This window comes from Tiliqua scincoides, chromosome 6 (assembly GCF_035046505.1).
Source record: "Tiliqua scincoides isolate rTilSci1 chromosome 6, rTilSci1.hap2, whole genome shotgun sequence".
In the NCBI taxonomy this organism is placed as follows: domain Eukaryota; kingdom Metazoa; phylum Chordata; class Lepidosauria; order Squamata; family Scincidae; genus Tiliqua; species Tiliqua scincoides.
Window position 1 is genome coordinate 43,842,051 of NC_089826.1, and position 21,565 is coordinate 43,863,615.

The 21,565-nt window shown below is 44.3% G+C and overlaps 1 protein-coding gene across 1 annotated transcript in view; it reads right to left on the reverse strand.

Annotated features, from left to right (window-relative positions):
- LRBA (LPS responsive beige-like anchor protein) overlaps nucleotides 1–20,556 on the reverse strand; it is a 542,055-nt gene extending 521,499 nt beyond the window's left edge. The window contains exons 1-2 of the mRNA XM_066631587.1: nucleotides 20,365–20,556; nucleotides 18,931–19,320 (exon numbers count right to left, since the gene is read on the reverse strand). Of these exons, the coding sequence (XP_066487684.1) occupies nucleotides 18,931–19,167 (237 nt within the window). The 5' untranslated portion in view covers nucleotides 19,168–19,320; nucleotides 20,365–20,556. The remainder of the gene's footprint in view (nucleotides 1–18,930; nucleotides 19,321–20,364) is intronic.
- Nucleotides 20,557–21,565: the final 1,009 nt, after the last annotated feature.

Below are 21,565 nucleotides of genomic sequence, written 5' to 3' on the forward strand. Positions count from 1 at the left end.
CTGATGAAGAGAGCTGTATACAGGCAGGTTTGTGTGAAAGGACACAATCCTTCAAGTGTCCTAATTCACATAGGGTTTTAAACTTCATAAGCAAAACCTTGAATTGGGAAATAATATGTTAACCAGTGTAGATGAAAAAAGTATTGACATAATGTGGTCTGACCAACAGACTCCAGAAATGATTCTGGTCCTCATCCTGGTGCTATAGCCATCCCCTTTTTTTTCCCCAACATGAGAGAAGCCTAACCTAACTCCATTTGGGTCTCGGACTAGCATTCCTGGGAGCCAGGCAGAACTTCACTCTGCAAGGGGCAAGGTCAGGCTGAACTCTTAGGAGTGGTCATGCTAATTAAGGACCATTAAGGGAAAAGAAGATTGGATCCTGTGGGACATCTTTGTATCTCCTTTCCTCGTAGGCAGAGGTTCCCAAACTGAGCATTGTGGTGCCTGCAATGGCTGCACCACTTGGCAGCTCAAGGGTGACAAGCAGAGTTATTCAAGGAGGTCTGACGCAGAAGGGCCCATCCACCCTCCCATTTTTTCATTATTTTTGAGCGGCTGGGCAGTACAATGGGCAGTTGTACACTTAACTTCAGGCTTCATAGGCTCCCTGGACTCCCTAGGAGGCTGGCGCTGGGTATACCGAAGTGTACAACCCTCCGTCGTCCCTGGCAGCAGCGTGACCCTGGCAGCAACAATTTCCCTTGGTTCTCAAACTCCCTGAGAGTTTGAGAACTGCTGATCTAACCAATACTATTTTGTCAACATCTTTTTACCACAACATCTTTTTTCTCATGATAGTAGGAGGTCTGGTCTAGAGGGTAGAGCCTCCATCTGCCTGAAGATAACATCCACAAGGTCGCCAGTTCGAGGCCACTGACACCGTGCGACCTTGAAGCAGCTGACAAGCTGAAGCCGAGCTATTCCATCTGCTCTGAGCGTGGGAGGATGGAGGCCAGAATGTGAAGCCAGATCGGAATGAAACACCTGAATATAATGGTTCTTGAAAGAAAGAACCTTCTTTCAAATTGTAAAAATCCCTATTTAATAAGGGATTTAAATAAAGCCTGCCTATGTAAACCACCTTGAATAAAGACGAAGAAAGGCGGTATATAAATACCTGTTGTTGTTGTTGTTGTTGTTGTAGAACACTGGAACTGTCAAAGTTGACTCCACTTTCTAAAATAACCATACCACCTTCTCAACAGGGCAAGAATTTGAGTCTCACGTAGACAAGGCCTAAAGAATTACAGTATCCTCTTGAGAAAAAGGATAATAACAGCAATTATCCATGTTTCTTATTTCAGTAGTCCAGACAGACCTCAGGACACTTCACAAGAAGAAAATGAAAACAGTGTGAGCAACATGTTGCAAACTACAAAAAAACCATTACATGCAATTATCTGGGTTTTAAAGGTTTCAAGACACTGTGAAATTTGATACAGTCATAGCACACCCTACATTTGGCCATGGGAAAAAGAGGCAGCTGAAGTAGAGAGAGGCCACGTATGATCTCCCCTAAGGGCATAAGCAGAACATAAGAAAAAGAAAATGAATAGCTTAGATAACTTATTAAAATACATGCCATTGTCTTCATTGCTTAATGATAGTATGATTGTTGTTATCCATTTACTGTGAAGCTCTAGCTTAATAATGTAGTACGTTTATTACATATGGCACCACAGATGGTGACAAGTAGCTCAAGGACGTATGAGGTTTATTTCTGAAAGACTACAAACACCAAGGCAATCAGGAACAAACTATTTTATTACTTTCCAATCTCATTTCCATCTAGATATAGAACAAACAGATTTTAATTTCTTTTAAAAGAATCCAAGTGTATGAAAAGCCATGTCAACATGACAGCAGCGTTTTTAAAGGGTGCTATTCAGAAAAAATAGGGTGATAATAGCATAAGCTGAAATTTAATTCAGATACTCAGGCTGCAATCCTAACCACATTTTCCTGAGAGTAAGCCCTATTGAAGAAAATAGGACTTCTGAGTAGACCTGGTTAGGATTGTGCCCTCAGTCTGGCAAACCACTGACACCAGCCTTGCAAGGAGCACAAATTCTTACAATGTTACTTCTATTTAAGAAAAACAACAAAACATATCTCAGTTTGGAAAAGTAAACTGAAGCTGGGGTAGAAATATTCAGAGCCTTGCTTCTCTTGAGTAAAATAAGAACTTCCAAAGAAAAGAAATCACATTAATACCATGGTTTTAAATCTTTAGTGCCACAGGGTGAAATCAGTAAGACAGCATGTCCTATCATGCAAAATTTCACCTTCAACTTTGAAGGGAGACAATTCAAATTCTAATGGTATAATATAGTGGCTAGCGTCTTGGAGTAGGACCAAGGAGAAACCAGTCACCCAGCCATGAAGCTTACTGGGTGACTTCCAACAGTCACTAGCTCATTCTGTTCAGTAGGAGAAAAACTATACGCTGTATGCTGCCTTTGGAAGAAAGGTATACAATAAGATGTACAATCTAGAACAGGGGTGTCCAAACTTTATGGCAGGAGGGCCACATCATCTCTGACACTTTGTCAGGGGCCAGAAAAAAAAAGAATTAATTTGGATTTCAAATTTGAATAAATTTACATAAATGAATATATTAAAGATGGATCTTATATGAATGAATGAAGGTCTTGCAATAGCTTGTGGCCTATAAAAGGCCTTGCAAAGCAAGGCCAGTCTTTCCTTTGCCGCTGCTGCTGCATCACATATGCGAAACACCAAGCAGTGGAGGGAGCCCTCATCCCACAGCTCACGCAAGAGGTCGAACAGTTGACCATCACGCTGAGAGCAGTTGCATCAGGCCAGCACGGGCTCCAGCAAGTCTCCGGAGGGCCAGAGGTTCATTGGAGACTGGGGGTTCCCTGGGGGCCAGACTGGGAGTCCTCGAGGGCCGCAAGTGGCCCCAGGGCCAGCGTTTGGGCACCCCTGATCTAGAACAATGCACTAGGTATTTGATTTTTATAAAGGCTACATAATATTAAAAGCATATTAAGTTTTGAACACCATCCTAATGAAACTTGCCCAATCTTCCTTTCCTTACAACAACAATAGTTTCAAAACTTTCCTCACTGATAAATAAAAGAAGCTGCAGATGATGCATTGCAAGGTGACTTCCTTGTGTATCTTTTCATGCTTTGTCAATTACCCTAGATAAAAAAATTTTTTTTTTACTTTTTTATTTTGACATCACCAATATCACAGTGAGTCATATAACCTTCTTCAGGTCATAAGGTTTCCCGTTAGCATGACATCCATAAGGTCTGAGAAACAAATGTAGTTTGAAAGGCTGTGTACTGCTTAGATTTCTATTCTTTCTACGGGTTTCTGTACAGAGTCTTCACCCATCAAATGTTTATGCCTAATAAAGGTTTTGTTGAAGTTGAAAGGTTGTTCTATTCCATTTGACACCTTTTAAAATACAAAAGTTAGTATCATTTCTGATTAGCTTCTCAAAACAGGAAGTGGAATGGATGGAAGTAGACATGGTGTACAGGGATGCAGCTAAGGATGTTTACCTTGATTATACTACTTAAGTGTCTCTCTACATTATATTCATTTTAGTATTTTTCTACAAAATCTTTTAAGAACAAGAGAATGTGAAGAACTGTATAACTCACTGTGGTCACTGCCCAATTGCTCACAACCTACAGTAATTGAGCAAGAAGGAATAGGTCAGGGAGTGACAACATATAGAAGGATGGGTTACAGGAGAGTAAGAGGGCAATGGAAAGGTGCAGCATAGGGTTAATTCAGGAAGTTGAGTTCTACTGGGAATGTGGGCTTTGAGTACAGAAAGAAAAAGTAGGAGGCTACAGCAAGTATATGGAGAATAAGGCAGAAGGGGTCAAGGATTCAAAAACCAGACAAGAATACTAAAATTGCAAGGCATATGAGCCGAAAGAGGAAATGGCAGTTGCTTATACAGCTTTGTCAATAATAAGTTATCATTCAAAAAAGGGAATAAATATATTTTTCAATAAATTTTTCTAAAGACACACTCATGCAAACAAACGCATTCATACTACTTTAGATGACAACCATTAAAAGAACACACAATGTGTTCTAAAGGTTTGAGCAATTGTTAGTTTTTTCTTTAAAGCACAAGAATGCTTTAGTAGTATACCTCATTTACTTCTCTGATATTGCGTGTGTGTATAGACACAAGTCAACAGAAAAACTAGGGCCTTTAATTGGGCCTCTGTAATTTCATACTAGAAACCTAACCTAGCTCAAACCAGCATTACTTTATCATGGACACAATACATAGACTGAAGTGACAGAACTAGGATAGCCAGAGCTAGAGGTATATTCACCAACGACCTAGAAGAGATTAACCAGACAGCAGTGCACACTTTCATTCAATATGAAGTGATTGTCTTAATCCTAGCTGGTTTTTCTTATTTAGCACTAAGAGTAGAAAGTTTGAATAACATAATGAAGAGGATAACATATGAAAGTTTCAATAGGCAGCAATACCCCCAAGGACCTGATGGGTTTATTTTAACATCTGAGAAAATGAAATACTTTTACAAGGAGAAAACTACCACTTTTTCAGTCTTCTAAATGCCATTTGTACCTTAGCACAGGGGTCCCCAAACTTTTTGGCCAGAGGGCCGCATCAAATATCTGGCATGGTGTGGAGGGCCGGAAAAAATTTAAATATAAAATTTAAATAATAAATTAGAGATGGAACTTAGATGAGTGAATAAATGAATGAATGGGCTCGTTCATTCAACCTCTCTGGCTCTCAGAACACCCTCCAGACACAATCAGAGCATGGTTCTGGTTATGTTGAGTGGGCCAGAGGCTTTCAGGGGACAAGAGGTTGGCCATGGGCCGGAAAGAGGCTTGCTGTGGGCAGCATCTGGCCCCTGCGCCAGGGTTTGGAGACCCCTGCCTTAGTAGAAACAGTACCAAAATAGAAAACAATTTAAGAGTTTCTCTCAATGTACAGTTAGAGCACTGATGTAGTTCCCTTTGAAGACTAGTATTAGGTTGGATAGTTAATATACAATTGCAAAAGTTATTAAACATTAGACAACTGTTACAACAGAATAAAAAACAAAATTTTTAAAATACACAAACTTTTTTTCCTTTTTTACAACTCTCACAGAACAGCTAAAGGTGGGTGGTTGTATGTGTTTTTAAAGGAAAAAATGTATGTATGGCACACAAAGCACAGGCCACAATGGAGCTTTAGAAGTGAAGTTCAGTTGCTTAGTTAATTATTTAACAGGCTTCTGGAACAGAAATTCAGCCTAGTTCACTACAAATTAGCATTCAGATCGACTCCTGACATCATCTAGCAATTTCTTTTTAATAAAACCTTACTCTTCTCCACTCTAACCTAGTTGCATGATTGCATTATTTGCAAAGGGGTTTGCCGCTTCATAGCTCTCATATGCTGGAGGAAGGGTTCGCTCTGACAGAACAGAGTCTGAACAGCAGAACATGCTTCAGGGAAAGGTGAGAGTATGCATCTTTTATACAGGAGCAAAGTATAAGCTATGTGTGTTAGTACAAGCATACACGTACCTGTTTTAAAGTGCAAGGAAAGGCAAGGAAATAGTCCTAAAACTAAAGGAAGATTGTATTTTCTCTGTATGCCAGGAGTCCAGAGATCCATCAATCCGCACTCCTTCAACAAAGAGGTTTCCATTTCTGCCTGAAGCAGATAAAGGAAAGAGATGGGAGGCCAAACTATTGGGATAAAATATTATTTAGCAGACAAAATTCAGCCCGCTAAATTTCGGTACAAAATTACAGACTAGAGAATTTTGTACTGCATGCAGTATAGCATCATGAACAGCAATATGCCACTCATGTGCTCTCTCAAGCCCCACACACACACACACACACACACACACTATGCCATGAAACCTGAGGAAGCTACCTCAGCCCTTTTTGACAAAAACTTGTACATTTCAAGAAAATACTTTAAACAAATGACTATACCTTTAAAACTTATTCAGCTACCACCTTATTTTCCTATATACTATATACTAAACCAGGGGTCTCCAAACCCCGGCCCGGGGACCAGATGCAGCCCACAATGAGCTTCTATCCAGCCCACGGCCAGCCTCTTGTCCCCTGAAAGCCTCTGGCCCACTTGGCCAAATATGACTGGAACTATGCTCTGGTTGTGTCTGGAGAGTGTTCTAAGGACTGGAGAGGTTGAATGAATGAGCCCATTTATTCATTTATTCACTCATCTAAGTTCCATCTCTAATTTATTTATATAAATTTCATATTTAAATTTATTTTCCAGCCCCCAACACCATGCCAGATATTTGATGCGGCCCTCTGGTCAAAAAGTTTGGAGACCCCTAGTGTAGAGCACAAATACAGGAAGGTCTTTTAAACAGAATACACTCAGATAAGTAGAAAATTGTTAACAAGGAGATAAGGACAAAACAAAAAAGTTAAAAAAAAACCTAATATTTCTAATTTACATTACCATGCTAAGTCAGAGCCCAATCCTGTGGTCGGCAGCACAGCTCCATGCCGCTGACCACAGTTGCAAACACGCCGTAAGGCACACTCGCGGGGCTCACCGCCAGGCTTCCGCTGGTGCTAGCCCAGCACCGGCCAGTGCTGGGCTAGCACGGGGCGGTCGCCCAGGTTCCGCAGCTTGGTGGTCTCCTGGACCGCAGAGCAGCAGAACAGGAGGTGAGGGTGTGGACAGGGGCGTGGAGGAGGCGTTTCAGGGAGGGGGGAGGCCGGCGGAGGCGGGCAGGAGGAGGATCCGTGGAGCTGAGCTCTGCAGGATCCACTACTGCCTTTTCTTACGTGGTAAAGTGAGTAGCCCCATTGCAGGGCTGCTTACCTTACTCAGGGGAAGGGGACAAACGTCCCCTTCTCCCAAGGAGCCTCCCGCGGTAGGCACAGGATTCGGCGGCAGCCCTTTTCGGTGCCACTGAGCCTGGGCACTTCGGGCAGCTCAGGATTGGGTTGCCCAACAGTAATTCTCAACTATCTTTCTTCTCCCAAAGAAGGATAGCCATTGCTAGTTTGCAGGCAGGTGATAAACTAAGCTAAAAACACACATAGAGAATGAGCCAGCAGTAACAAAACTCATTGCTGGTGGAGAATGGAGGAGCTAGGTTTATTAATTTTTTAGGAACGTTATACCACTTTTCATGCAAACCTTATAAAGGTTTTATTTAATATACTATATATTTGCTAGTTGTGCTACCTTAGAAGATTAAGGGATCTGGTCTTGCGGAGTTCCTCACTTCATAAGGTACAAATGGGGAATGAAGATAAAAGAAAAGTAAATGTTTTGGAAAAAGATGGTCCCTGAAACAAATGATTTTAGAACAAATTATTCTGACACACATATTAAATTATATACTGTTAGCTACAGGGCCAGCCTTAGAAGCCTTAGGGCCTAATTCAAAACATTATTTTTTTTTGCTAGGGCCCCAGGTTCACAGCCAAGGTCTGAAGAATCGTATAGGTATAAATACATTATAGACTTTCTCTCTATGGTAAAATGGAAATCAAAATGTGCACTTAAAGTGCATGAGAGTTAATGAACCAAATGGATCTAAGCACATTTTTAAAAATGGCTCAGAAAACAAGGGGAGGGGAGGGATTTCTATTACAACAGACTTCTGTGATTGAAAGACATAGTAGAAGAGGCTGAAAACTACTACATTAGAAGTTGCTCTACACATCCTGACATTTGATATGAATGTGGCACATGTGAACTACTGCTTGTAAAGCCAACTCTATAAAGACTTCATTAGAAAACTTTACTTAGGTGGTGCAACCTGGCATTATTGGGTCCTCAATGTTAATACTGTGCTGATGCAACCTTTGAAGTAATAACCTACTCTTGCCTAAATCATGCCTTGGCAAGCAGCTTATATAACTTAGTAAAGAGTACAAGGTAGAAATAGAGTATCAGTCCATGTGCCAAAGCTTTCTCCATTTAAGCTAGGGGTGGCCAAACTGTGGCACACATACCACTAGTGGTACACAGGCACTTTCTTAGTGGCAAGCACAAAGTTGCCATATATTTTTTGAAAAACATTTAAACAACAACAAAGCACCACAGAAGTTAATCTTCTGTGTTAATCTTCAGGAGAGCGTTTACGTTAGCGAGATTTAACATCTTTCCTTCAGCTGTTCATTCTGGCAGATTCTCCAAGATCCCACATGACTGCAGACTATGCCCTTTTTGTTCTCTAGAACCGGACACAGTGGCTCATATACTGCTTCGCTGCCCAGCCCATCATTCCCTTCAAGACACACACCTGATCCCCATATCTTATCTTCTTTTCCTGGTCTTTCTGCAGATCCTTTATCTGTCCTGTTAAGTGATAGCTCTGTGGCTATCACCAACACTGTAGCAGATTATCTTTCCGCTGTTTCCAAGTTAAAATTCCCTCCCTGACTTTACATCACTTTTTATTCCCCTTCTGTTTTTTTCCTCACATCCCTGTTGTGATTTTCTCTCTGGTATACAGTCATTCTGTTGGCTCTGTTATTATTGCTATTATTGTCAATAATTGTTTTTTAATGCCAATAAAGGTTTACAGATGATGATTAATTTAATCTTTGAGGATGAGAAGGTGGGCAGCCAGAGGGAGGCTGGGCTATGCAGAAGGGTAATGACTTCTACCTTATATGGACTTTGCAATTGATCCTGCAGGGTCGGACTAAAGATCCGTGCAGGCAGCTGTTCTAGCCTCATCAGCAGTCAGCCAGGTATCTTTGAAAAGCCCCAAATAGGCACAGCACTCCCATGTTTCTTGCTCTGTACCTTCTGGCACTCTCAGATATACTTGAACTTGGAGGCCTAGTTAGCTATTGTAGTAACTGCTAAACACAACAATAAGCTAGAATATCACATTCAAGATCCTCTGCATAAAAATTGGCACACGGCAAGCTGCTGGTTGGCCACCCCTGATTTAGGCCAGTGGTCACCAAATTCGCGACCACTGTCCAATGGAAAACCAATCCCTGTTCGGACCAGCACTTACTGTTCTACCTCCGCCCGACTCATCTTCTGAGTAGATCTAGGCACCAGAATGCTCTGGGCAGTCATGTCTGTTGCCCCATGTTCCAGAAGGCTGTGCAATAGGATGTCCGAGCAGACACGACTCCCAGGAGCATTCTGGTCCCCAGATCTATTCAGAAGATGAGCTGTGCAGAGGCAGAACAGTAAGCTCAATTCATGGAGTGGAAGGTTTTCCTCAAACCCCATATCTGGCCCCCAAGCTGGGGTTTGGCGAAGCCTGATTTAGGCAATGACAGAAATGTGCAAGAGCCTAAATACAAAATAATGCCTGCCATTCTTTCAAATGCTTCTTGAATAGCAAACCTTCAGTGCTGAAGCTGCTTTTATAGTAAGCACACCTGTATACATAATTGCGAGAAAATGGACTTGCAGAACTTTAACCATGTAACTCGATAAAGTGAAATGAGAGATATCAAGCTTTGTATTCTTTCTGGCCACAATCGCTGTTCTCTCCCCCCCCCCATTCTTTTTGCAATTAATTAAAGGGAGACTTGGTTGTATATTTCTCTAACAGTGCAATCCATGACTACTTTGAAATGAGCCCCATCGAGTTCAATGGGACATGCATAAGGATAGACAGGATTCCAGCCTTAGTAAACATTTCAATATTAAGGTCTTTCAATGAATGTCTTGGTTTTTTTCCTGTATATTTCCTTACTTTTGGACCCTTCTAACTCTTCAAAAGTTCCTGTGCAGATTCAGCAGTCTAAGAGCTGCTCTTCAGCAGTCTTTGACCTTTGCTTCAAACACCTTTACTACGAGATGATGGCCATGCAGGGACCATGAGAGGTGGGTAAAAGGGTAATTTGTACCTGGGGCCAGGGTCAAAAAGCGGGCCCAGAAACCAAAGCTAGGGGCCCAAAAATTTCCCGGGATCTTAACATTTTCTTATCTTATCTTACCCAAACTTACTGCCTGTGTGGGATGCTGGGTGCACAGCAGCACCTGCTCCTGCCACTAGTCATACATGCTGGGCCAAGGAATACATACATAACGCTCCTTAACACAGTGTCAAATCTGGGAGGAAACTGGCCTCCTACAGTAACTCTCTGGCTTGTACATGTGTTAACCATAAAGGAGAGAATAGGAGCCCAGAGGGACAGCTGTGGAATCACAGCTGCTTCAGAAGTACGTTTTTGTGCACACAGGACACTTTCCATTCTAGTGTGAGCCTATATACAATGGCGCTAATTTTCTGCAATGATTTTCTATATTTAGAAGATTTTAGAGAGACTTGATAATGTAAAGAGTGAGTTTGGTTTTCCATATTACTGTATTTAGCTGCTGACACCACCGGTGGGTAGACCTAAGCTCTACCATGGGAAGGCTAGTAGACCTGGGCTCCAAAGATTTTTTCAGCTGTTGCCACCCTCCCCATGCCCTCTTTTGCCCCCTCCCTACCACTGTTCTGCCCACCTCTGTCACTACCCTTCCTGCTCAGTTTCACTCCTCCCCTCTCCCTTTGGGAAGGGGCCCAAAAGAAACTCTGTATCCCCTGATAAAATTCCTCTGAGACCCTGTGGACTAGATGACCTCTTATGTCCCTTCCAGTTCCATGATTTTGGTTATCTTTAGGTTTGTATGTGAAATTAATTGAAAGTAAAGTCATTGTGTGTGGCAAAGAAGCATTTGGAATCTTCAGGGTAATTTGTGAAATGGGGTGCATTACTGATGATGGGAATGGTGGTGGCTGTCCTGGCAGCTGAGTAATTTCAAAGCCCACAAAGCTCACCCCTTGCTTGTAGCTCTGGTTCAGTCTTCAGAGAATTACAGCTCTGCCATGGTCTTTCACCAATTTTGCTTTATTGTTGCCAGCTGACAGTTCTGGCATAGGTTTAAAACTTCCTACTTCTTGGTGGTGGTTTTACAGATGCAGGTCATTAAACTTTCATATTTATTACTGGAAGCATCAAGATATTCAGTAGAAATGGATAACTGCTTTTAAAATATAAACACCAGACCTTTTCAGAGCACAAAGTCATGTCATTAATTTTGCGAACTCAGGAGCCCTGACTTCCACATTGCCCTATGACCGCCCAAACACTGTTTCACCTGCTGGCATCCTTGTCTCCAAAGCACCATGACCCAGGCTAGTTCCAGGGACTGAGTAATAAGATTTAAGAACCTTTCTTTTTGGAGAATATCTACATTTACAGTTTGAGTTCCTAGGTAAGAACAGTGATGTCACTTCCGGCTTGATGAAATCACTTCTGGCTCTGACAGTGATGTCACTTCCTGCTTGATGATGTCACTTCCTGCCATGACATCACTTCCAGGTTGATGACATCACTTCTGGTGGGTCCCAGACAGATTGTCTGGGTGAGAACCACTGGTTTAAAAGGTCAGGAAAACAGACCTTGTTGTACAATTGTATGCATGTTGACAAAGAAGCAAGTCCCCGTGTTCAGTGGTTCACTCTACACTAGGTAAATGTGGATAGAATTTCAGCTTTCTTGCCAGAATCAGTCTCCTGTTTGGTCTGCTTCTCTGATCAAATTTGCACTAGACTTGAGTCTATCACAACATAAACAATGAGTCTCCCAAGATTCACCCAAAAAAATAATACTAAGGCAACAACAGAAATGTTTCTCAAGATACAGGAACCTGCCTGATATCAAGTCAGACCATTAATCCTTCTACCTCAATACCATCTACTAAGCTAACTGGCAGTGGCTGTTTAGGGTTTCACATGCAGATCTTTCCTAGCCCTATCTGGAGATGCCAGGGACTGAATCATCACCTTCTACATCAAAGCAGGTGCTATCACTGAGCATGACCCCTAGCTACTGGTAAAATGCTTGTCATCATTAAAAGCAAAATGAGATGTTACAGGCCCTCCTTCCACAACTGTAGGGAGCCAAGAATGGAATACAAAAGGTTTGTGTAAACCTTCACCCATGGGTTCTCTGCTGAATGAGGTCACATCAGTGTTAGAACTTGCAGGTTATTTAGCCATCAAGATAACACTGTCCTGAAGTGCAGCATTTTACTTTTCCTCAGAGGAGGAGCTATTCAGAGGTAGGGCTAAACCTTCTTAACTGTGACTTGTATTACAATCTATTTACTGGGTTGTCACACAACCAAGTGGGATTTGAATCAAGGATATTCTGGTTCACAGTTTGCAGCTCAATCCTAACCTTTGCGGGCATGGCTGAGTTGAGCAGCCTACACTGTATTCAGCACAAGTGAAGAGCAGAATGAAGGTCTTCTCGGGGTAAGGGAATATTTTTCAAGCCCCAGCCTGCTCAAAAGGGCTACTCAGATCTGTGCAGGCTAATTCATGGGCACAAGTCCAAGAAGGCCCACATAAGGCCTCCAAGTTCTGGAGGGAGGATAGGATACAACAGAGGTCTCCTCCACTGATCTTTCCCCTTCTACCCCCACCCAGAAATGCCCCCTGCCTGTCTCTGTTCCACCCTCACCCAGCTCTTGCATCATTCAGCGGAATACTCACCTCTGCCAGCAGCCCTTCATCTGGATTAAATACTAGTGGGTTGACATAGGCCTTCCTGCTAACGCTGCTTACATGCGAGTCATCACAAACGTGCTTTACAGCACTTTTGCAACAGTTAGTGCTGGCACTGCAGTCACTGCATCAGCACAATAGGATTGCAGTGTCAGCCTCTTAGCCACTATGATATACTAGCCTACTGCATGTAATAATCAGGATCTTGCACCAAGAAACTTAACAAAATTACTTTTGGGAGAACTTTCCGATGTTGCACATTTAAGCATTTCCTGTGGCAGGAAAGATATACCACAAGATAGTCAAAACTATGAACACTATTGCAATATTGCATGAAGTCATCCCATTCTTAGATTTGTTTTAACTGAACCTATACAGCATCTATATTGGACTGATACTTTTTAATTTATTCATCAAGGGCCTAGGAGTTAGAGATGAGCAGCAAGGTGGCAAAGTCTGCAGATGACAGTAAACTATTCAAGATGATAAAAATCAAAAAAGATTGTAAAGTTCATTTGATTTGAAAACCAAATTGGTGATCAGGCAACTAAATGAAAAATGTGTTCAACGTCAACAAATGGCACATACTGAGGCAACCAAGAACTCCAACATATATGTTGATGAGGTCCAAGCTGTGATTAATGAAATAGAGGAGTTCTTGGGGTTGTACTGGATAGCTCAATGAAAACTTCACTCCAATAAGAAGGCAAATTCCTTGAAAATATAACTGCTGTTATCATAATCCCCTGAATGGCCCAATCCTATCCAATTTTCCATCACATGTAGCCACAATGCAGACATGAGGTAAGGGAACAAACATTCCCCTATCTTCAGAAGGCCTTCATGACTGCCCCTCCACAGCAGGATGCAGCTAACACCCTATTGGCATGGCTGCATCAGCACTGGAAAGCTGGATAGGATTGGGCTCTAAACCAGGGGTTCCTAATCTGTGAGCCATGGCTCCCTGGGGTGCCAAGGAAACCTGCCAGGGGAGCCAGCCAGGAGAGCCACAGAATCCTTGTGAAAAAACCTACTGCCCTATACAATGTATAGGACTGTATCCCTGATGGGGAGTCACGGCCAATGGCCCAGTAGGTCAAGGGAGCCGCCAGTCAAAAACATTTCCGGAACCACTGCCTTTAACGAATCTATTATGCAGCCACATCTGAAATACTGTGTATGGTTCAAGTCATCGCATTTTTAAAAAAGATATACTAAAGCTAGAAAAGGTGCAAGGGAGAGCAACAACAAAGATCAGTAGGCTGTACACTTTCAATACAAAGAAAAACTACAACAGTCAGGACCACCTAAGTTTAAGATAAAGTGTATTAAGGCGATACAAGGTTGATGGCCAAATCCTATCCTGGTCCTGTGGCAGCAGATCTCATTATCTGTTGCCTTAAGTCCAGTTATAAAGGCACAAAAGGTATCCTGTCATTGGGTGACTATGCATGCTGGCCAATAGCCCAACCAGGCTGCCCCAGGGCAGTAAAATAGTGGTAAGATAGTGGCGGGAGCAAGTCACATGAAGATCTCAGTGGCAGTAGCACATGCCAGATCCTATCCCCCTCTCCTGCCCCAGACCTGACCTGACTCTCCTTGGAACTATGCCAGCAAAAGAGCAGAAATAGGTCGGAGAAGACCCATGAACACAAGTATGGTAGCCTACTGAGACATAAGTATAAAATATTTTTACTTACCCATGCCAGGCTATCTGGTCATCCCCTCACCATAGCATGCACTGTGTGCTCCGTCAACAGCACTGCATTTTATGGGCTGGCTGGGATAAATTGGGCTGCCCAACTTATAAAATTATGTGCGATGTGGAGTGAAGTTCTCCCTCTCTCCCAACATGAGGAGTTATCCAATAAAATTGACTGATAGGAGACTGAGAGCAGACAAAAGAAGTCCCTCTTTAAATGGTGCATCTATGAAATTTGCTACCATAAGATATGGCAATAATAATAATAATAATAATAATAATAACTTTATTTTTACCCCGCCTTTCTCCCCGAAGGGACTCAAGGCGGCTTACAACATATTAAAAACATAATTTAAAAACAAATAAAAACATATTAACACATCATAAAAAACAGCAGTCAGAATAAAAACTAGGTAAAAAGAGCATAGAGCAGCAGCAAGTCATAAAAGAATCAGGCCTGTAAAAATATTAAAAGATGTTAAAAAGATGTTAAAAGGCCGAGAACTCAGAAGGCTTGTTTAAACAGAAGGGTCTTCAGGCCTCGCTGAAAGGTTTCAAGAGAGGGAGCCATTCTTAAGTCAAGGGGAAGGGAGTTCCATAGCGTTGGTGCCACTACTGAGAAGGCCCTATTTCTTGAAGCTGCCCCACGTACCTCCCTAGGCGGCGGCACTTGTAAAAAGGCCTTCTCTGATGACCTAAGAGGATGAGCCGGATTGTACGGGAGTAGGCGATCTCTAAGATACCCTGGTCCAGAGCAGTATAGGGCTTTAAAGGTCAATACCAGCACCTTGAATTGGGCCCGGAAACGAATGGGCAGCCAATGCAGCTGCTGGAGAAGCGGACTGACAGAGTCGAACCGCCTACCTCCAGTAACCACACGGGCCGTCGCATTCTGCACTAGTTGCAGTTTCCGAACCGTCTTCAAGGGCAGCCCCACATAGAGCGCGTTACAGTAATCTAATCTCGATGTCACCGAGGCATGGATCACCGTGGCCAGGTCTGCACGATCCAAGTACGGCCGCAGCTGGCGCACCAGCTGAAGATGAGCGAAGGCCCCCCTAGCCACAGCCGCCACCTGGGAATCCAGGAGCAGCTGCGAGTCCAGGTGGACCCCCAAGCTGCGGACCTGCTCCTTCAGAGGGAGTGCAACCCCATTCAGCGCGAGCCGATAGTCCAGCACCTGCATCGTGGATTTCCGAACCAGGAGAGCCTCTGTCTTATCCGGATTTAATTTCAGCTTGTTAGCCCCCATCCAGATCCTCACTGCCTCCAGACAGCACTCCAGGCCCTCAACCGCCACCCTGGAGTCTGGAGGAAAGGAGAGATAGAGCTGGGTGTCATCGGCATATTGATGGCACCCCACTCCAAACCCCCGGATGACCTCTCCCAGCGGTTTCATGTAGATGTTAATAGCATGGGGGACAGAATTGAGCCCTGTGGCACCCCGCACCTCAAGGGCCAGGGTGTCGAACAGGCATCCCCCAGCACCACCATCTGGGACCGACCCTCCAAGTAGGAGCGGAACCACCGCAAAACAGTGCCTCCAGCTCCCGAAAGCCGCTGAGAGGTCCAGCAGGACCAACAGGGACGCACTTCCCCTGTCCAGTCCCCGGCGTAGGTCATCCACCAAGGCGACCAAGGCGGTTTCCGTCCCAAAGCCCGGCCTGAAGCCAGATTGAAAAGGATCCAGATAATCCGCTTCATCCAAGACCCTCTGGAGTTGGGACGCCACCACCCACTCAATTACCTTGCCCAGAAACGGGATGTTGGAGACTGGCCGGTAGTTATCCAACACAGTGGAATCCAGGGAGGGCTTCTTCAGGAGGGGGTGAACCACTGCCCGTTTCAAAGCAAGTGGTAACGTCCCCTCCATCAAGGAAGAGTTGACCACCCTCCCTGTCCACTCAGCCAGCCCACCCCGGGCAGCTCTTATCAACCAAGCTGGGCAAGGGTCAAGCAGGCAGGCAGATGGCCTCACACTCCTCAGGCTGTACAAGCATCCTCAGTGAGTGAGGATGTGAGTCTGTCCACATCCTCAGGCTGTACAAGCTGAAAAGAATCCCACAACACAGGACAAGCAGTTGCCAAGGGGACATCGTCAGACACTGTCAATGTGGCATCCAAGGCAATGGCCACTGGATGACTTTAAAAGGGGATTAGACAAGTTCATGGAAACCAAGACTGTCTCTTGCTACTAGACATGACGATTGCATGCTGTCTTCAGGAATATGGACGACATGCCTCTGAATACCAATTGCAGATGGTATCTGGCAGGAGAGGAGGTTTGCCTTCAGGTTCTGCCTGTGGGCTTCCTGAAGGCAACTGGTAAGCTACTGTTGAACTAGACGGGCTTTTAGCCTGATCCAGCAGAGGTTTTCTTACAATTCTCAATTAAGAAATATAATCAAATTTATAAATCAGGTTCCTGTCACTGTTCCAATCCCTTTTGTTTGAACAATCAAGACATACAATATCTCTCTTTGGACATACAGATATTGATCTGCTTCGCCATAAGGAGGGAACAATAATGAAAATACATAGTCCAACACCTGGCATCTTCCTTCCTTTATCTTGACATCTCAGGTAGTAGGACTAGAAAAGACATCTACTAGCAATCTCAGTGAGTCACTCTCCAAATTCCAGCTTGGCACAAGGCAACTTCATATGACAGGTTGCGAGAGATCAATTATTCTCACACACTATATTGCAGAATTTTGGCATTGACTGAAGGCAATTTAATTTTTAAAGGAAACTATTCATCCTATTTATTCAAAATCAAGCACACGGCGAAACCAACCCTGTAAAGTTTTATAGAACACCAACTGATGACACCTTTCAATTTACTAGAGAATCAGATTCCTACACCAGTGAAAAGACCATAGAAGCAGCCTCATCCTGTTTCCACAGGAGTCGATAATTCAATATTGATCACTTTTCAACTGATTTCATATTTTAAACAATTTGATTTTGCTACTATTTCTCTACAAACAGGGACATGGGTGGGGGGACCACTACAAAATGGATACTAATTTTTATAGCATATCTGATCACACTACTTTGCAATACTTGGTACAAATGTTTCAGTTCTCTTGCGTCTTCTGTGGATGTTACCTATATCACCAAGTGGCAATTGTAAAACAGAGTGTGGTTTCCTATTGCTTCTTGATCAGAGAAAATTAAGGTAGCTCAGCACCTTTGCCTTTCTTCTGCTTCAAAGAAACATGAAAGGTTTTTAGTTGTTCAAGTCAAACTAGTGCAAGAGGCAGACCCATCAGTCCTAGTGCACATAAGTAAACACACATTTTTCCCAGGGTAATAGCATAAACATAAAACTATAATTGGCTTAGGTAGAAATTATCTTACTCAAATCTTCACCTACCTATTCTCAGGAACTCATATCTAGCAGAGGCTTAGCAATAGACATGAAGCCTATTGTTAACAAATGAAAAACCTATCGTATAATTATAAAGGACTAAAATGTTCACATGTATAGCATCTCTCTTCAACCTTCTCTGCTCAACCCCAAAATTAAAGAATAAGAACAAATTGGATGCGGAAGCAAAGAAAACAAAATGTACTCCGCTTACATATACTTCCCATTTAAGCTTTTTTAGTTACAGGATCTACTAAATACTGCATTAGTGGTACACTGTGTTTTCTTTCATGCCCAGTTGTACACCCCCCACCCTGAAACAGAACACGGCAGTTTTATATAATTTGAGATGTATTAAACTCCTCAAGGAGGTTATAAAAAGTGCTGGCTGGTAACTGAGGGTAAATCACACCTATCAGTTCCATAGAACCAGTTGCACATTTCACCTCAAGATACTCCTCAGTGCTACAAGTGGTTTCACTGACTTTAAGAAAGAATTTAAGTTCTTTGCTGGATGTGAATTTCAGTCTCCAGAGACTTATAGACATGGAAAGGGCACACACTACAACTTTGAGCCTTCCACTCCACTTTTTATAGCCAATTATAAAATTTAAAGCAATTTTAAGTAAGCTTTTAACATTTTTCAATTTACATATCAGTTCTCACTAGTAGGAAAAGTTGGCTGCCCAAATGAAAGCTAATAATGGCAAGCATAGTTTTTAGTTGTACCCCAATCCAAAGAAACATCTGCAAAGGTTTAGTTGCATTGCTATGGGTTACTAAAAAAAACTGCCATTCAATTATCACATTGGAAAAAAAAAAAGAACACACCTCTACAGAATCAGAGCCTTAAAAGTTGTTGTGTCAGCTATTACATCTTTACAATAGTGTATTCCAACTGCTTTATAAGCCCAGTATCACAAAGCAGGATATTGCATCAGCATTATGAGCCAATATATTAAGAATCAAGATGCTGTGTAGTGCATAATCAATCAAATCTCAATTTTATCTTCTAAAGTACTGTATTGGAAAAGTTTCATAATGTTTTTATGAAGCTGTACAGAATCTTGGAACAAAACAATTTCAAAAACAGATACAAGGAAGAACTACAAGGGAAAAACACAACACAGGCTTGGAATCATTAGTTGCCTGTAAGTAAGGATCCCTTCCTAGAGAATAGCTTGCCAAACTCACCACCCTGTGACAAACAGGTAGGGAGGCAAATAATTTGCATTTAACTGCAAGGCTGAAGTAACACAAACATGGGCAGAACTTACACTTTTTTCCTTTCTATTGCCCTTCCTCCTCTTGAAAGAGCTGAAAGGTGACTGACTTACCAGATTAAATACAGTTTCCACAATATCCCTGTTGGATACTTCACCAACTTCCACCAGGCCTGTCAGAACAGCAAATTTCATCCTGATGCCACGGATAGGAATTCCTGGATGCAAAGGCTGCAGCTTGCTCTCCATTTCGGCAGCACTCTCTTTATTTCCTCTCCCAGTATCACCTCCCCCTCCTCCTTCATCACCTGTTGGCTCAGGAGAAGAACCTTGCTTGTCTTCACTAGCCATAGCTAGTTCACTTCCAAGTCACCAACAGAAACCAACACTCCAGAAAGACAAAAGTTCAGTCTCTCTAGCCACGTCCAGTTTTTGAAGCACCTTGGATGCAAGATTCTGGTTTTCCTTCCTCAGCACCAAGAGCTGGACAGTGTTCTTTTAAACCTGAAGATACCACATTAAGTTATTATTATTATAATATACATACATCTATACATACACACAAGCTTTAGTTTAGCACATTTGCGAACCTGTCATCTATCCAGCTGTGAAACTTTACACATTCTCTTTGCACACACAATAAGTGGTTATTATTATAACATATATACATCTATACCAGAGACATGCAGTGGGTGGGGAGGCAGAGCCTCTCCATCGGAGTCCTTTGCAAAGTACCGCTGCTGTGTTAGGCGCCCAAGCACCCACACCCCATGAGCGGAGTGTTCACCCCATGGAGGAGATGGGTGGATGTGTGTGGTGTGTGCATATGCACATGGGTTGTGGGTGCCTCACATGACAGCAGCACTTTTTGAAGGACTCGGGAGGCTCTGCCTCACCTCACACAGCAGTTGGTGGCACTTTTCCAAGGGCTCTGATGGGGAGACTGCCTCACCTCACATGGTGATGGCACTTTCCAAAGTGCTTCGATGGGAAAGCTCTGCCTCACCTCACATGGCAGAGAATGCGCTTTTCAAAGGTGTTGATGGGGAGGCTCTGCCTCACCTCAAGTGGCGGAGGATGCACTTTTCAATGGCTCTGATGGGGAGGCTCTGCCTCACCTCATGTGGCCGCGGCACTTTTCGAAGGGCTCAGCTTCCCCTCCCACCCCATGTCCCTGATCTAGACACACATGCATGCTTCCGTTTAGCACATTTACAAATCTGTCACCTAATCCTGTGAAACTGACCTCCATTCTCTTTGCACACTCACTCACTGCCGCCGCCGCTACCACCCCCCGGAAATAAGGGCAGGCACACCTGCCTCATGCAGGTAAGCGCCTCCCAGCTGCATTCCTGGTCAGAGGCGAAACTTGCTTGAAAGGAAGGACGGGGGGACTCCTGAGGGAAGGTCTGGGGGGGAAGCCACCTCCCAGGGCTGCTGCCCTTCTATCGCAGTAACGAAGGCAAGAGCCAGCGCGCCGCTGCTCCTCCCCCTCAGGCAGTCACAGGTGCAAGGACGAAGTGGGGCCGCCGCGAAGTTCGCACTCACCGGCCGCGCTCCTCGCCCTCCCGGACCGACCACGGGGAGGGAGGAAGGGAGAAGGTCTCCTCACGCCGGGGCGGCTCCGAGAGGTGGGGACAGAGGGGGGGTCTCGCTCCCGCTCTCCACCAGCTCTGGGCGAGAGCAGCGCGGGCCTGAGGGGTCGGAGCCCGAAGTTTGCGGTGCCGCCTCACGCAGCCCCCGCTCGCCCCTCCATCGCTTCCTGCCCGCCTCAGCAGCGGCTGCCGCTCCTTGCCGCCATGACAGCGCCGAGCCGAGCCCCAGGAGTGTTGCCGGGCGGGCGGCTATGCGCCTGCGCGGCCACCGGCGGGCGGGGCGGCGGGCGAGAGGAGCGCCGTGGACGGGGGTTGCCCGCGCAAGCTCAGGTGCACTCAGGTGTGTCCAGGTGAGGGAGGGAGCGAGCGAGTTAGCGGCAGGCGCAGCCCAGGAGGAACAACGCACAAGGGCCCTCCCGCGGGGAAGGAGCGACCTTCCTGTGAGAGCTGCTGGAAGCAGAGCCGCCTAAGCCTCTAGTAGCTGCTCAGGGAGCTGTGAGTAAACTTGCTCCTGATAGCCTGAGCTCGGGGGAGGCACGTCAACAGCAGTCTTATAGGTGTCCTGTGCGTTAGGGGTCAATCACTGAAGTCAAGGGACTGGGCTGGAAAGGCATAAAATCAAACTATTGGATGAAGGGGATGTGGGGTGGGTGGCTGAGGCAGAGCCTCCCCACTAGAGGCCTTTGAGCAGCAGCACCTTATCCGGAGTCCTTTGAAAAGCATTGCTGCTATGTGAGGTGAATCAGAGTCTCCCAACTGCAGTCCTTCAAAAAGTGCCACTGCCATGTGAGGTAAAGCAGAGCCTCCTCACCCAAGTCAAACAGAATTGCCACCATGTGAGGTAAGGCAGTGCCTCCCCACTGGAGTCCTTCAAAAAGTGCCACCACCTTGTGAGGCGCCCAAGCACCCACAAGCCATGTGCTCCACACATGGCTTGTGGGTGCTTGGGTACCTCATAAGGTGGTGGCACTTTTTGAAGGACTGCAGTGGGAGGCTCTGCCTCCCCATCTACCTCACATCCCTGGCGGATTTAGTCTGAAAGTGCTTTGTGCATTTATGTGGAACAAATTTTGATTTAAAGCAGTGGTTCTCACACATTTAGCACTGGGACCCACTTTTTAGAATAAGAATCTGCTACGGCGTTTGGGCCTCTT